The sequence below is a fragment of the Peromyscus eremicus genome, chromosome 7 (assembly GCF_949786415.1).
Source record: "Peromyscus eremicus chromosome 7, PerEre_H2_v1, whole genome shotgun sequence".
NCBI lineage: Eukaryota > Metazoa > Chordata > Mammalia > Rodentia > Cricetidae > Peromyscus > Peromyscus eremicus.
The window spans coordinates 802,870-820,782 of NC_081422.1; the positions used below are offsets into that span (position 1 = coordinate 802,870).

At 35.6% G+C, this 17,913-nt stretch overlaps 1 protein-coding gene across 1 annotated transcript in view; it reads left to right on the forward strand.

Moving 5' to 3' along the window:
* The window catches only part of Cwf19l2 (CWF19 like cell cycle control factor 2), an 86,908-nt gene that overhangs the window by 20,992 nt on the left and 48,003 nt on the right, over window positions 1-17,913 (forward strand). The window contains exons 9-12 of the mRNA XM_059267261.1: window positions 6,985-7,075; window positions 8,928-9,017; window positions 15,163-15,276; window positions 17,114-17,251. Of these exons, the coding sequence (XP_059123244.1) occupies window positions 6,985-7,075; window positions 8,928-9,017; window positions 15,163-15,276; window positions 17,114-17,251 (433 nt within the window). The remainder of the gene's footprint in view (window positions 1-6,984; window positions 7,076-8,927; window positions 9,018-15,162; window positions 15,277-17,113; window positions 17,252-17,913) is intronic.

The window sequence follows — 17,913 nt, forward strand, 5'->3', positions numbered from 1 at the left end:
TTCCAGTTTTTGTCTTTTCTTCAATTTCCTTAAGGGAATTTTCATTTCCTCTTTTAAAGGTCTGTCATCTTCATAAAGTTATTTTTAAGGTCGCTTTCTTCTGTTTCTTCTATGTTGTGATGTTCAGGTCTTGCTGTTGTAGAACCACTAGATTCTGGTGATGCCGTATTGCTCTTTATGTTGTTGTATTTTTACACTGGCATCTACTCATCTCTTTTTCCAAGAGGTACCTGTGTCTGAGCGAGCTGCTCTTGGTCCAATCTGTGCTTGCTGTGTCTGTGTCTCAGGGGGCCAATCTGGGTCCAATCTTAGCTCTTGGTCTAATTAGAGCTGGTGGATTCTGTGTCTCGGGGCTGCTTTTGGTCCAATCCAGGCTGTCTGGTTCTGTGTCTCAGGGAGCCATTCTTGGTTCATTGAGAGCTCTTGGTCCAATGAGAGCTGGTTGGATTCTGTGTCTGAGGAAGGCACTGGGTTGCAGGGGAGTTGGGTGAGTTTGGAGTAGGGCGTGGGTCTTGTAGATTGCAGGGTCCTTTGGGGTGTTTTGGTGGGGGAGCCTGCCCGCAGAGTTCTTCCTGCTGGCCAGCAAATGGAGCAGCCCAGTTCAGTGCTTTTTAATATATGATTCCCTAGAACATGGTGTCTCTCTCAGCCTGTATAAGGGCGAACAAAGAGTTTGGTAGCTTCAATAATATTAATAATGATCCAATAATTTAGTAGTCATGCACATGAAAATATTGATGCATCCTCTCGATTTGTTAGAACTCTGTTACTGGTTCTAACTTGTTTTTGCCCTTCAATTTTGGTGAAACTCTGAAACAAACTTACTCCAAAAATTGATTAGGCCATAGGCACATTTTATCACACAAAAATGAACCTTGGATACTAAAAGATTAGGAACAGACTAATTATTTCACTGACTCAAATTTGGGAAATAATGTCTGGATTTGTGTTGTATGGAATAGATTAACAATAAGAAATGTTACATTTGCATGGGAGGTGTCTCTTGATGCTTGTTAGGTAACTTTTATGCATTCTGCCAATTATCTTAGATTCACTGGATGGTTTTACTTCCTAGATAAGGTAGTATGAAAATAATTGCATCGTAGGATGTCTTTGAGAATTTGCATAGGAAAGGCAGTTAAGTAGGTACCTATACCAATATGGTACCATAACACTTACAAGAATAAGTATAGATACTTACAGTTGCAATCGATACACAATATTAGGGCTGTAGGGTCCAGGGAAGGTATAAAGTCCTTCTGAAAGTAAGTCTATTAGTTGGTGAGAAAAGGCAACTGCTGCTGAGGAGAAAACTGAAATTAGGAGATAGCATGATATAACTTAGTGTTTACACAAAGCATTTTCCAGAGAATGCTACAGTAGCTCTCAAGAGAAGGCTCTATCTTTCTAGTCTTTGTGTCTCTGAACCTTAAGAGTACTTAGCATATAGTATCCTTTTAGTAATTAGATGAATATACTTAAGTGAAAGGGCTATGGGAAGAGGTCTTAAAACCACTGCACCTTGCAAGTAGCTTCAAAAGTCATATTTCAATTGGACTGCATTTTATAAATAGTAAGAAGGAAATATTGCAAGGGTTCTTTAAGGACTGATTTTACATTTCAAAACATTCTGTAAGTATGAAGGTTAGATTGGAAAATGAAATAGATTAAAGGTAAATGTGCTGGTCAGGATGCTGTGCTGAGAGACAAGAAGTCTTGTCCTAGAGAAGTGGGTGTAGAAGAAAGGTAGCATTTGATTGAGAGTTTGGGATTCATAATATATATATATAAATTATATATATATAATTTATATAATTTATAACTTGATGAAGTTATTTCTTTGGTTCCTTAGAAGGATTTGTAAACTTGTCTATGCATTGCTCTGGATGTTTCTCTTAACCTTTTTTGAAGAGATTTTATCATTAGACTTTAAGCACTAGGAATGTAGGACTGGTTGGAAAATTCTGGGATTTAGTAATTAGCTGTCAGTGACAAAGGCATGTGTAATTATAAAGCACTGGGGTAGGTACTTTGCTTGGAATATTGCATTCCTGCAACTGCTGTAATTTTATACATTTCTGCATTTTATTCTGGCAGTGTGAGCCTTGATATTAATCCCTTTCTTTTTAATTAAGATCTGTACTTTTTTATTGTATGTATGTGTCTGTATTCCTGAAGAGTTTATGTATGTGCACCTGATCGTATGTATGTGCACCATGTATGTACAGGTGCCTGCAGAAGTCAGAAGAGGGTGTCAGATGCCCTGGATCTGGAGTTACAGGCCTTTGTGAGCCACCATGCGGGTTCTGGGAACTGAATTTAGTTATTGTGCAAGGAATGAAGAGCTCAGTGACATTAACTACTGAGCCATCTATCCCCGCTCTCCTTTTTTCTAGTCTGGCTAATGGCAGTGTAGATTTGGACCCATGTCAGTATGACTGGGAAATCCCTTTTCTCAAAACACTTAGGACTTTCATTCTTTTCAAGAAAGGAAGAAGCAAGTTAACATTATAAAGATGTGACTGCTAGTGCATGAATTGTTTATAGTAGAAAGTCAGGATTGATTGGTTGTTTTCAGTTGTTCCTTTTATTTATTGAAATGAGCATGAGCCTATTCTACATTGACATTTGAGATGTAGTTATCTCTTTCCTTAGAGGAAGGGTACTGAAAACAATAGTAGGTCCAGCCTTTATTGTTTTCTCCCAGGGTCCATGGAAGAGTCTAACAACCAGCTGAGGATTCTAATCTGAGGGATAGCAAATGAATCTAAGCACACTGAATTCTTTAGTTCATTCACTTTATTCTTCTAAATTCAATTCTGTCTACACAGTTTCTTTTCTGTTCTCACATAGAGCTCCTCTCTGTCCCTTTTTCTGCTTCCTCATCATTCTCTCTAGTTCTTACCATCTCCGTCCTCATCTTTGTTTTTCTAAATCAATTCCCCCCAAGTGTTGTGGGGGAACCAGTATATATACACAAGCAGTAATTCTTTGGCAAAGCAATGCTAGGCTTGAAGTTTTCAGGGTTGCAGTGAGAGGTGATAAGGATCCACACATAAAGCAATAATTGTCAGCTTCCAATTACAATGCAAAAAAGAGGAGTGACTAAAGCGGAGTTTTCTGGTAGGGTTAACTAAAGGCTAAGATCAATTAGGGAATGCTAAAAAGTAATTTATGTGATCAAACTATCACCTAGAAGTGGCTAGGTAGAATGTTAGTGGTCAGTAAGTCACTAGGAAAGCAAAATTGTCTTTAGCGGCACACACACACAACCCCTCTCCCCACCCCCCCAGGAGTAAGTGCTGAGGAGAAAATCTAGGAATAGCACCTGGCTGAGGAGGAATTGAAGCGAAGCTTGGTACCTATCACCTGCCTGGCCTTGTCAGAAATCTTCTTTGGTCATTGGGAAATGACTATCTTAACTCAGTAACTAGAAAGTGACTAAAATATTATCCCAGGAATGTGAGCAGTAAATCTCTTAAGTTAGGATCTTATATAAATAACCCAGGGTTGAGGATTTAATTGCTAGTGGTTATTTTCTCTATCTATGGGTGAGATGAGCTAATGTTTATCTGCATTTGTCCTTGGATAAAAAGGTATCTTAGCTGAAATACTTTGGTCTGACCCTGGCCAGATTTATGTTAATGAAAAATAAACACAGCTGGGGACAGTTATCCAATTACCCCAAATGTATAGGGAAAATTGTGCCCAAGATTGAGATGCAATCATGAGATTACATGTATACATAACAGTACCAACCCACAAATAAGTAAGCAGTTATGATATTCTCCTAATCATATGAATACTGTGCCCCACTGTTTGTTTTAATTGCCTTTTAAAATATAGACTCAAAAGAACATACAGGGAAGGAAAAATTCCTTCCTAATGATTGATTGCTTTACTTCTAATGTTTATACTTATTAATTTAAGCTCTAGAATTTTACTCTTTGTGTTCACCTAGTATAAAACAAAATGGTTTCTATAGTAAAAGATAATGTAATGTCTTTAAAAACAAAACTCAAATGGTGTCTGTTAAAATGTCTTTTTTATGACAGAGAAATTTGATATATTTTTTAATTCCGTATATGGTCATTAGCTTATGCTGTCTCTGTCTCTGTCTCTCTGTCTGTCTCTCTCAGAGGTTGTTTGTGTTTTGTTATTCTTTGCTCAGAAGCTATGTAAACAAAATAATAGCTTAATTTCAATGAAGTATGATAAAACCTTGGAATCCAGGAAACTAGTATATGAAAGATACAGGCTTTTTTTAATTAGCATGTATCCATTGTGCAAAAAAGATAGATTTCACTGTGACATTTTCATAAATCTGGATCTGCCCATGTTCACTAGATAGATCCTTTCTACTTGGGATTCTGATGGTTCTGAAGATATGCTTTGCTTTACCTTTTCTTGGTTGCTCCCCTTGGGGAATATTTAAAAGCATTGTGAGGTGTAATTGACGTGTGATAAACTGCTGTACACAACTTATAAATTTTGGAATATGTGTATCTTGTGAAATATAGCTTCTGCAAGTTTCCTGGTGTGTTCATGATAGTATAGCATCTTTGTGTTGTATAGTAATTTGTCTCATATTAACATAGATACTTCAACTTTCCTTTGAATATTGTTGACACAGTGTATCTTTCCTCCTTTTACGTCTAACACATTTATATCTTTATATTTACAGAACTTTTTTTGTTAATTAAAAAAATCCATAGGTAACATCTGATTTTTAATACAAGTATTTAGATAATGTTAATGGTATATAGGCTGAGTATCCCTTATCTCAAATGTTTGGAGCCTTTTTTAGTGTTTTGGATTTTTATTTATTTTACTTTGAAGTATTTACACCTTCATGTGTATCATAAAATACCTTGGGAAATCCATGTCTGTACATGAAATATATTTTGTCCCAGAAGTACTTGATACATACGTTTGTGTGTGTGTGTGTGTGTGTGTATCTTGAAAGTATTTATATACTTTAAATAAACCTGTATTTTGAGTATGATTATGTTATGAGATCAAGTATGATATTAATGCTAAAAATCTTCAGATCTTTTTCAAGTCATTTTCAAATTTCATATGCTTTGGTGAGTGGGATGCTGGATTACATTAAAAAAATCTTCTATTTTTCTTTTTTTTTTTCTGTTGTCCCATTTATCTGCATACTTCAACTTCCTTGAGCTACTTCTTCATTTTCAATAAAGTTGGGGAATTTGAGCCTTTATTGTTTATTTCCCTTCCCTTCTTTGAAAGACTCCCCATATGATAGAGAACTTGAGGTTACCCTGCAGCCTTCTGATGCTCTTTTTAATTTTTTTTTTCGTTTCATTTTGTTTAGTGCACTGATCCTTTAGTAATCTGATTTTTTAAAAATCTTATTCAATGTGGTGTTTTTAATCTCTGAGTTGTGGTTTTCTTGAGTAGAAGTTCAATTTACATCTTTTTTTTGTTGTTGTGTCTTTAGGGATAAGGTCGTAGACACAGGCTAAGCTGGCCTTGAACACTCTGTCATCTTACCTTATCCTTCTGACTTTAGGTGTGCACCACTAAGCCTGGCTAAAGTAACTTTTCATTAGCTTTATTATTTCTTTTTGAACGGATGGGATACATTTATCCTAATAACTGAATATGCTCATTTATTTCTTACGTCTGTGTCAATTCTGGATGGTTTTTTATTGATAGAATTTTCTTCTAAATATGAGTTATACTGTTCTACTTACATATCTGATAATATTTGAATACTAGATATAATGATATTTACTTGTTGAATGCTACATTTCTCCTAATTTTTATTGGCATGTATTTATCATATGAATTGATCAGTTTCATAAGAATATTTTCATTCAAATGTATCATGTATTTAAGTATTCTTGCATTTTGTTTTGGAATGTAATTAATGGGAAGCCAATTGCTACTTTTGACTCTTAATTTTAACATTTTTTTTTTTTAAATCTAGGTTCCAAGTAGCATTTTAGTGTATATAACATATTATTTCCTAAGCATTCTACCCAGTATTTTCTCACTTATGCAACGTTGCTAATGGAACCAGACATTATTACCAGTATTCCTCATAACATTTCTTTAACCATGTGGGAGAATTGTTTCCCTGACTACAGGTATTTCTTCGCTGAATACTCTGGGGCAGCCCTGAGAGAATTCTCTCATAGTATAGCTTTCTCTTGGCAGTCTGTACCATGAACTAGGACTACTTTAGGCTTGTGAAACTGTTACTATTCTTTGCTCAGGACTCCTTCAGGCTCTTGTTCTGTAGTCTTGACTCCTAAGACTTTTAAGGTAGTTAAGCTAGGGTTATCTGACATTGGCTGAAATTTTCTCTTATGTGAGGCTTCTCTGACTTTGGCACATGATCTCAATTTTAAATTATTTTTGTTTCTACTTAATTATGGACCAACTTTACAAAAGAACACATGAATGTGGCTAAATATCATCCCAAGATTGTAGTTCTAAGGTGACCAATAATTCATCATATTGAATACAAAATTTCTTAAGATATAGAAAATTGTGATCTGACATTAGTACTTTTGTTTGTTTCCTTTTTGAAATGAGTATATTTTGTTTCTGAGACAAGGTCTCTCAATGTAGCCCAGACTGGCCTAAAATTCATCATGCTCAAGCTGGCTTTTAACTCATGACAGCTTCCAACTTTGGTCCACTGAGTGTTGGGATTACAGGTGTGCACCAGTACATTGGCTGAGTATTTAAAAAAATGAAGATGTTAATTTGTATATTATTTATCTTAAAGTTAACAGTACTCTCTTCAGTTATTATTGTAACTGTAATAGGCCATCCTTATCTTTGTAACAGAATCTTGAAATATAATTCACCCTAGAATGCTGAACTTAATTCTTATGTGTTAGAATTGTGATCTCCTATTGGTGCTGACTGCTTTTCTGAGGTCAGTTAAGATAATGCATTATTTTTATTTATGACATATGCTCTTCTCCTGTCCTATTTCACCAGCAGTTCAGAGGCAGAGTCCACCTGTATCTTGAATATTGATGAAAAGAACAAGTTGGGTGCCAAGATTATCAAGGCAGAGATGATGGGGAATATGGTAAGACCCCTGTGTGTTGTTCACTTGGAAAAGAATGAAATATTTAACCTTCACAGATATTTTGAGAAGCTTCAGCCATTTAGATGTGGTATCCTTTGAAAATACTTACTGCTTATTAATTCCTTAAAGAAATTCTTGAGAATTTCTAGAGACAGTACTCTTGTGGTTTCTCTACTGGAGAAATATATATTATCTCTCCTTTATTAGATTTCTGAAATTTATGAAAAAAATTTATTTTTAAGCACTTTTCTATTTTATTCTTGCATTTCTAACACCTGGTACATAATTGGATGAGTTAAAGATGTCTTTGTTTCATTTCCATTTTAACTTAATAAGAATGCTTTTTAATATCTTTTTGTAAAGATTTGATTCTCTTTAATTTTGTGTGTGTGTGTGTGTGTTTGTGTTCATGTATACTAGGATGCCCACTAAGGCCAGAAAAAGGTGTTGGCTCCTCTGGAGCGATGGAGTTAGAGGTGGTTGTGTGCTGGGTATTGAAGTCTGGTCCTTTATAAGAATAGCAAACACTCTTAACCACTGAGATATCTGCAGCCCAACAGTGTTTATTGCTTTCTTAAAATGAAACTTAAGAACCTAAAACCTTGTGGTTAAGTGCGATGGCTCAGTAGGTAAAAGAGTTTGTCACAAAGACCAATGACCTGAGTTTGATCTATGCAACCCATATAGTAGAACCTATTACTTCAAGTTGTTCTCTGACCTCCACACATATGTTGTGGTGCATCTCAATAATAAATTTAAACTGTTTTAAAAAGACACTAAAAATGTTTATGAGTTAAGACCAATTTGCCTAAAATTAAATAGAAATAGGAATAATTTGGTATGACCTCATCCATATATTCTTTTATCATTTACTATATATATATATATAATTTTATATATATATATATAATATACCATTATACTAATTTGTGTTAATATTGATATGGCAGATAGCAAAGACATAAATCCTTCTGTGTGCCAGTATAGTAAATTAATTAGCTGAACTATGTGTGGGCTTGTTTTAAATTTAAGTGTTGTTTAAATATTCTGTTGTGGTGTACTATCAGTGCTCTAGAGTACAAGAGGCAGCTAAGGAAGACCATTTTGTTCTTATCGTGTTATAGACTGTGTATATGCCCTCCATTTCTTTGAACATAGTTTTGCTAATCAGTGAAATATATCTCAACCTAGAAATCAGTAAGAGAGATAAATTAACTAATAATTATAATAAAAAAGTGAAATTTAATATTTGAAAGTACAGAGGAATCAGTGAAAATAGTGGAGTGGTTGCCTAGTAGATTAACTTACATTAAAAAAAATGTTTTGTTTTTCATGGAAACATGGATGATTAGCATGTTATTTTTTGTCACATATATAACTTATCATTTTGTGGTTTATTGCTTGTTTTATATAAATTCACAGAGTTCTTAGAATGGTGAAATATATTCAGAGTTTTTGTGCAAATTTCTCATCAGAAATGAAGAAAATGCAATTTTTTGTCTTGTAATTGCTTCCTATGGTAAATAACTGAAGATTTTAGTATTGTAAGTTTGTAATATCTAAGAAATTGCAGTAGTATAATTCTTGATGCTATGTACTTTTTTCATTTTCCTGCCTGTCTCAACTTATAGTTTCTTGAAATTATTTGACTAAAAATCATAAAGAAATTATCTCAGTACTTGAGATATTTATAACTGAAGAATGCTCATTAAAATTAATGTCGGTTGTGTATTGAAGTTAGCTGTTGGCTGTAGGGCTTTTTTTTAAGCTGTTTTCTGTTTTATAACTTTGAAATATTCTGTAATGAGGAATTTAACATCATAGCTCACCTATTTAACTTTTCCCTTTGTAGGAATTAGCTGAACAACTTAAAGCCCAACTTAAAGAGGCAAATAAATTTAAAGAAACCATAGAGATACCAGCAAAAAGATTCAGAGTAGAGGTAAGTAGTAAAAGTTTGTTTGAATGCATATTATTACTGCAGTAGTGATATTGTATAATTCTAGATGGCTATGTGTAAATTTCACTAACATTCCCTGATGAAAGCCTCATCCTCAGGCCAAGGAAATCTGCTTTTATTCTAAATTCTTTAATTCTTTAATTTAATTCTTAAATTCTTTTCCTATAGAAGAATAAGAGACTTGAATTAGACATTCATTTCAGGTAAGTGTAGATGAACAGTCTTATTAAATAAGAAACACAGAGCCAATTGCAGATTTAAGTCTCAGCTCTCAGCTACTGCTCTGATCTCTTGGGCTTTTAACTCTGCAATTGGCTCTGTGTTTATTTAATAAGACTGTTCATCTACAGATAAGACAAATGATTTTGTCTATGGTTTGCTCACCTATTTAGTATTGAATGAAACAGATAAGAATACTTAACCTATATAGAACTTTCATTTGAGTAGAGATGGAGGGACAATGGAAACCAAGTGATGGTGCATATCAGAAGGTCATACATCCTATGCTAGTAGAATGGGAAACAGTTAAGTACCTGTTGGGTGACTGATACTTAAATTAAGAGGTGCATTTTTTTTTTCTTTTGGGAAATACTGACCTTTCTTACTGTAAAATTGATAATACATTTTTGAGATAATGGTATTTGCTTCTCGATTTTATATTCCAGTGGGGAATGTTCATCCCTGGCTATATCATCATGTTGACTTTATAACTTAATAAAAAGTGTTTTATTTTCTCCTTCCTTAAAATAAGAATTCATAATTTTTGCCAGCTATAAGGCTGTTTTATAGATAATGAATGGATAGAACTAAAGCATTTTGAGATTTGTTTATAAGAATATTCACATAAAATATTTGTAATGAAACATTTGGTTTCAGTGTTTATAAAATCAAAAGCTGTGCAGATTGAACTGTGATTATTGGGAATAATTTAAAACTCTGGAATATTTGGCATTCTTAGGAAATGAAAAGCTTTTATAAATCCTTTCTATTTATACCAGAAAATGTGTTTGCTTTCTTTGGAGAAAACAATAGTAAATTACATGGGTGATAAGAATGATTTGACTATTTTCCCTTTCAATTTCTTGAGACAAAGTCTTTCTACTCTGTAAGTCTGGTCCTGGAACTCACTAGATCAGCTTCGAATTCAGCAGAGATCTACCTGCTTCTGCCTCTCAAGTGCTAGAATTAAAAATGTTTGCCACCATGCCAGGTTTTTCTTTCCCCCTCTGTTTTCTCTGTAGAATGGACCTCTCTGTTGTTTCATAAAGTAAATTGGTTTCAGGTCTTATGGACTGACAGCATCATGGAAATGAAAGTAGACAAAGTGACACCCAAGGGGAGGAAGTGGGTTAATTTTGAGAGCATATCAATCAGTTTGAGGCCCTGGCTTGTTAATTCCATTCATCAAGCATTTATTGAGGACTCTGTGTTGTTTGACAGTGTACTAAGTCTTATATATATATTTAAAATGCTTACTTTTTCTTCGACTGAAAAGGTGGCTTAGACAGAAAATTGCAAGTAGTCTAAAAGTAATTTTTTTAATGACGTGATTTAGCAATGTGAATATTCTTAAAATTGCTTGGGAATGAGTGTTAGCTATGATTACATTCTTAGTTTTCTTGTTGAAGAAGAAAGTAACTTTTTCTGTGAAATGGAAGTAAAGTGTATACAGTTAATTTATGAGAATTATAAAGAGTTAGAAAAGAAATACAGGGCCAGAAGTTGAAGGCCTTGCAGGTGCCTGGCTGTAGACGAATATCTAAGCGGTCTTATTAAACAAAAAACACAGAGCCAAATATAGGGGTGAAAGCTTTGGAGATCAGGGAGATAGAAATAGCCACCAGCTAACCTTACCTCACCACGCCTGCAGCATCCAAACTGAGCTACTTCCTGTCTACCAGCATCTTTATTGCCTTGCTGTTCTGCTCTCTCATTGGCTCTTAGCCCAGCTACCACACTTCCTTGTCACTGCCTGTCTGTACAGACCTCCAGATCTCTATGGTTGGTACTGGGATTAAAGGCATATGTTACTACACTTGGCTCTCTTCCCTAGTTTGGCCTTGAACACACAGAGACCCTGCCTGCTGATTGATCGGATTAAAGGTGTGTGCTACCACTGCCTGACTTTTGTGTTTACTTAAAATGGCTTGCTATTTCCTCTGATCTATAGGCAAACTTTATTTATTAACATACCAATAAAATATTACCACATTTCAGCACAAATAAAATATCACCACCATGTTTAGTACAGTGCCTCTTAACCTTCTGTGCACAATTAAGGTTGTTTATAGATGTATAGTGTGTGTTTGTGTGTGTGTGTGTGTGTGTGTGTGTGTGTGTATGTATGTGTGTATGTTGTGTTCGCCTTAGACTGAAAGTGTCATAAAATGTGATTCACATTATGGGAAAATGAAATAAAAAATATAGGAAATGGGGCTGGAGAGATGGCTTGATGGTTAATTACTATAGGTTTGGTTCCCAGCATGTGCCTGGCAGTTCACAAACATTTGTAACTCCGAATCCATGGCGTCTGTATCTCTCTTCAACCCTCTTCAGGGACTAGGTTCACATGTGGTACAAATGTATGCAGGCTAAGCATTCATGCATGTAAAATAAAAATACAAGAAAATATAAAATGTCTCAATTTTTAATTTAGGTTGAAGCAACATAAAATTCATGTGTGCTGGCTTCAAAGATCTATGAACGCTCAGTTTCTAGATCTTTTATTGCATTGATGACATATTTCACATCTGTTCATTCTGAGCATCACCCTGGTTTGTGATATGTGGTCTCTCAAGTAAAGACTAGCACAATTAAGTTTATGTTTAACAGTAGAGTTTGCAGCAGTATTAGTGGCAATGAGGTTGGATTTCTGGGAAATCAATGAACCTTGGAATCACCAACATTCGACAGGTAGCTCTAAAATGTAGCAGAAAGTGAATCTGGCTTTCGTTATAGTAATAATTCTTATGGGGAGTAATTCTCAAATGAAGCTATAAACTTGAGGTCAGGGACTTTATTTCTTAGAAATATAGGCACTTAGTTATTTGCTAATGCAGATACTTTAGTATTTGCTGGTTAAAGAAAGAAAGGCAGAAAAAGTTTCAAGGACATGGGAGATGGCTCAGTCACTAAAATACTTGAGATGGATCCCCAGAATCCATCTAATAAAACCTGGTAATCCCAGTGCTGGAGCAGGAGACAGGCAGATCTCTGGGCTTGTTACCTAGGCAGCCTAGCCTATATGGCAGATCCTAGACCAGTAAGAAATCCAGTGAAAAAGCAAACAAGCAAAACAAACCAGATAGATGGTGGTCAAGGAAGCACATCCAAGGTCATCTTCTGGTCTACATATGCATGTGTACACATACACGCCAGTGTGCACCTCGCATGCAAAACTCAAAAGAATTCAGGCTAGAGAATGTGATAAACATAATAAAAAATACTTTCAAATCAAAGAATGTGATTATACAATTAACAGTTGTTGGGTTTAGTAATTTGAAAGTCTTTAGTATTAGACTAGAGAGCAGCTTTCACAGTGTGATGAAGTTAGAAGTCACATTACTATGTTTTACCATCTTTATGTTCTAGCAAGGGAACAAAAAGAAAGGCTTAAAACGTAGCATTTCATGAAGTAATTGAGGGAGAATAGTGACAGTTCCCATTAAATATTTGGAGAAAAATAAATTCTTATAAGAACAGTAATAAGTATATATTTTATTTCTTCAACATAGGAGCTGCTAAATATAATTGAAATTGATTTTTATATTTAAATCTGATTTGAGAAGAAAATTGAAATGTGAATAATTTGATTGGCCTTGTTTTAAATTGATCTTTAATGAGTTTATCACCTAATGCCCCTTATTATTAACAATGACATACCACTTTCATCATAGAAAACTTTTATTTTGTGTTATATCGGGAATATATTTGGCTACAATTTTTTTTTTAGAAAAGATAGTATCTTTAAACCATGTGAAATGTAATAACCTTTGAAGAACCAGATGCATGAGAGACATTTGAAAGGTGTTAGACAAAGGAAACGCTGATATCGTTGCAAAAGTTAAATTGAAAAATCGACTTTTGGTTATAATAGAGCAGTTGATTGTCTTGTTACAATCAAGTTCAAGGTATAAGTTTCTGAAACACCAGTTAAATATTCTGTCTACCATATCAGAGATGGGCCTTCTCAGACAATCCCTGGTAGACTATTGGTACTTTATTGTAGAGATATTTTATTTGTGCTCTAACAAATAAAACTTATCTGGTGATCAGAGGAGAGAGCCAGCCACTAGATTAGACATAGAGGCCAGACAGTGGTGGCACACATGCCTTTAGCCCTTAATCCTGTCACTCGGGAGGCAGAGATTTGTCTGGATCTTTGTAAGTTTAAGGCCACATTGGGAACAGAGCCAGGCATGGTGGCACATCTTTAATCCCAGCACTTGAGATCTCATGCCTTTGCTTGGGAAGCACACATGCCTTTAATCCCAGGAAGTGACACGGCTGGGTGGAGAGTGGTATATAAGGCATGAGGAGACAGGAACTAAGCAGCAATTCAACTGAGATCCTCAGGAGTGAGGACTCGGAGGCTTTCAGTCTGAGGATTTGTGGAAACAGAATTGGCTGAGGAGTTGTCGAGGTGAAGTTGGCTGTGGGTTGTTCTGTTTTTCTGATCTTTTAGCTTTCACCTCAATATCTAGCTCTAAGTTTTCTGTTAATAAGACCATTGAGATTCCTGTTACACTTTATCATCCTTTTTTTTTCCCAATGAGTTTTTATTGATTATTTGGAAATTTCACATAATGTACCCCGATCACACTCGCTTCTCAGTTTTCCTAGGTCTACCTCCCCCACCTTTGTGCCCACCCTAGGATGCAGGGGGAGGGAAAGAAAGAAATACATCAGGTTTAATTTGTGTTGCCCATATACTCATTGGAGCTTGGTCAACTAGTACCAGTGGCCAGCCCCTTAAAGAAAACTGAGTCCTTCCTCACCCTCCACCCCTACCAGAGGCCATCAACTGTGAAGAGCTACACTTCATCATATATTTTACAATTTTCTATTCAGTGGCTTCCTGTCTAGACTTTTTTTGGGGGGAGGAGTGTTTCACAGAATCCCTCAATGTCTGTCATTCTCAACTGTGAGTCTGCAGTCATCTATACCACTGCAAAGGTAGTTTCCTCACTGTTTACATTCATAGACTTCCACATGGTTTCTGGTGACAGACAGCATAGTATGCCACATCCACATGGCCTCTGGCAGCAGCACAGACATCATTATGGCCCTTGGCCCCAGCATGGACCACAAACACCAACGTGGCCCTTGGCGGCAGCACAGGCAACATATCAACATGGCCTCTGGGGCAATACAAGCCCTTTGCAGAAGCAAGGCCCATGGACATCAACATTGCTTCGGGCAGTCAACCTTGCCTCCAGTGGGACTAGACAACAAACATATACACAGCCTCTGCTACAGCAGGAAACAAATGTCCCAGGTTGCATCAGGGATCACATACCTCCACTTGGCCTCTGGAGGCAACATGGACCACAAACACCAATATGGCCTGCTGTGGCAGCACCACCATCTTTGTTCTCTTCTTTATCATCCTTTAATAGTATTTGGATGAAACTTTTTGAACTGGGACCAAGACAGAGGCCTGGAATCTTAGCCATGTGGGAGAAGAAGGTGGGGATATGGCAAGTGCAAAGTCATCTTGGGATATAGAGAGAGATCAAGGCCACCTTGGACAATTTAGTAAGACCGTATCTCAGAATCTTTAAAAAAAGGAAATAAGAGGGCTGGGATATAGCCCATTGGTGGGCTGCTTAGTATTACGTATGAGGCCTTAGGTTCAATCCCCACTAAGCCCAATTTAAAACAGTATCAGAACTATTTGAAGGTTGCCTCAGTAGTTGAATTATTAAAATACTGAAATGAACCTTTGGTTTCTCCCCTTCTTGTCTTTTTTTGTTACAGTCACTTTACATTGGGTGATAAAAATCCACGAGATTTAAAAAGCTCATAATTATGTATGAAAACTAGAATCTTTTCTGTAATTTGTTATTGTTATGTGTGGATATTTAATATTATAAGTATTTCAAATATTAACTAAACCTTTTCATAGCATGAAGATGAAGAAGTGATCCTTATTAGAACAGATGAGTCTGGACGAATGTGGCCTGTGAACACTCCCGGAGAGACCCTGGATATGAAAGCAAAAAGAAGGAAGAGACAAAGAGTATGTGTAGCATATCCTTTCAATTAGTAATTCACAGTTATCTTATTCTCTTTTGAGTTCCTTTTGCATTAGACTAGATTTTTTTTTTAAATGAAAACATTAGAAAATAACAAATTTTCACTTTTATTCTTAATTGTATCTTTTTACCTTTTACAAATGGCAAAAAAATTGAACTGTTTCTTTTCAAGTGACTAAACATGGAAGGCTTACTGCAATTTTCATTTTAATGTACTTGTCTTTGACATTGTATTCAGTTTCTTTGCATATTTACCATATTGCACATAGAAAAGCTTGACCTGCTAGACCTGTTATCTTTGTAGACACCTAGTTTGAGGTCTGATGATAGGGTGTTCACACACAGTAATGTCTTAATTACATAGAGGCTATGAGCGTTTGAGCACCATATTTTCTTTTCCATCTTTCAGCTCTGCCTTGAGCATGGAAAGCTGGCAAAACCAACACTTTCACTTCTTCTAAGTTAGGTTTTTGTTTTAAATTTGGAGATCATGTAGAAGATAACTGAATACACAAATAATTATTTGGGAATTTTCTGTCAAATATTGGTGGTTTGCCTGTTGAATGCCTGTCACTCTATAGATACTAATTAATTCTTTCAATAAATAGAAATGAGATTGAATCTCCTAATATAATGGGAGTTTTGGCGAAGCTGGAGAGAGATGGAGAAAAATAAGATTTGAATATTTAAAATGGCAGAACTGACTAGGAAGGAATCCATAAACACATTGTCAGATGCCATGGAAGCCCTTTTAAGTTGCACACTACTGAACAATCTAAACAAGTGATTAAAGTCAGAGACAGAGTCATTTATTTGGGATTTGCATTTTGAGCATAGGCCAAATATTAAGTCTGTAGAGCCAAGGAAATCATGTCAAATGAGGTTCAGGTTAGTGAAGAAATAATAGCAATGTTAGAACAGATGATAGGACACTGGTTTTAGGAATCTCAAAGAAGTTAGGGGATGTATTTTATTTGATTCTGTAATGAGTGGTTGGACTAGGGAGACAATAAATAGCACCTTGTGATTCCTATGTGGATATGGAACCAACTGTGAAGAAAACCTAGGGCTGAATTATATGGCTTAAGAATACCAGCTTTGCTTTTAATAAAGCTGTTTGTAGAATAAACTACTGGTTAAGAATGAGTATTTTATCAGTCTGGCAACCAGAAGAACATTTCAAATTGGTGGCCTGGCCAACAAATGTATTCTTACAGTGCTGGAGACTGAGAAGTCCAAATGACTGATAGGTTTAACACCTCAGTTTACGGTGATACTTTCTCATCTTATTCTCACATAGTAGAGAGCAGAAACAGAACAGGTGTTGTCCTGTCTTTATCGGATACTAATCTTACAGGGGCTTTTTACCTGATTACCTCTCCAAAGTCCTGACTCCCAGTAACACATGAATTAGGGGAGAGATACAAACATTAGGTGCATAATAGTGGATGTTTACCTTTTTTTATTTTCTTTTTTTTTTTAATACTTATTTCCTGCTTGAATAATGAATAATGGCAATCTTCCTTCCACTGTGGTAAGGAGTTTTAAGTACATGAAGAGAAGAAAAGAGAGGAGCTAGGACAGTTAGTTGTAATAGTTGTAATCTTTGGCCAAACTTGACAATGAGCTAATGGGATGCTCCCTCCTGGGAAGGAAGAAAGGAAAGGGGAAGAAGTAGAAAGTGTAATTCTGATGGACTTTCTTTCACCTGGAAGGGACAGTTGTGATATGTGGGATTTTTTTTTTTTATTTTATTACCAAATTTATGGATAATTCATTCAAAACATCTGCAGAGACTTCATTGTGTTCACTTTGCTGTAGGTTTCAACCCATGAGGATAAAGAAAAGATCCGATACTTTCCTGATGATGATCATCTGAGTCTCAATGATTTAGTCAAGAATGAGAAAATGGGAACAAATATTGATCAAAACAGACTTTTCATGAGAATGGCATCTAAGGTAAGAGAGTCCCAGCAAACCTTTGCATTTTGAGAAACTAATTCATTGATCTAACAGTGATGTACACATTGAAGAGATCTGATCATCTCTAATCTTAGTTTATTTCATTAAATTGAACTTTGTATATGGTACATCAGGAAAATATTAAGGCAAATATTGTATGTGTTTTTTCCCAGTATTTTAATTGAAAAAATTCTTTTCATAAAATATATTCTGATAAAAGTTTCCCTCCTTCATCTTCTCCCAGATCTTCCCTATCCCATCCGTTCAACTCCATGCCCTGTCTCTTTCTTTCTAAAAATCAGACAAACCAGAGTAAAATAAAACAAACAGAAAAAAGAAACACGAGAAACATGCCCACCCCCACACATATACACCCATCCTCCATAGAAACACAAAATCAAAAGCTCTGATAGACAAGTAAAGACCAGTAAGGTTAATACCCAAATAAAACATTATGAGACAAAAAGTCTCCAAAAATACCATTGAATTGGTTTTGTGTTGTCCATCTACTACTGGATGTGGGGCCTCCTTTAAGTATGGTTTATATGCAGTGAGTCTCCATTGGAGAAAACTAATTTTTCCTTAATAGCAATTGACACTTGAAGATAGCTTCTGAGTTAGGATTGGATGCTCATAACCACTTCCCCTCTTAGTGCTGG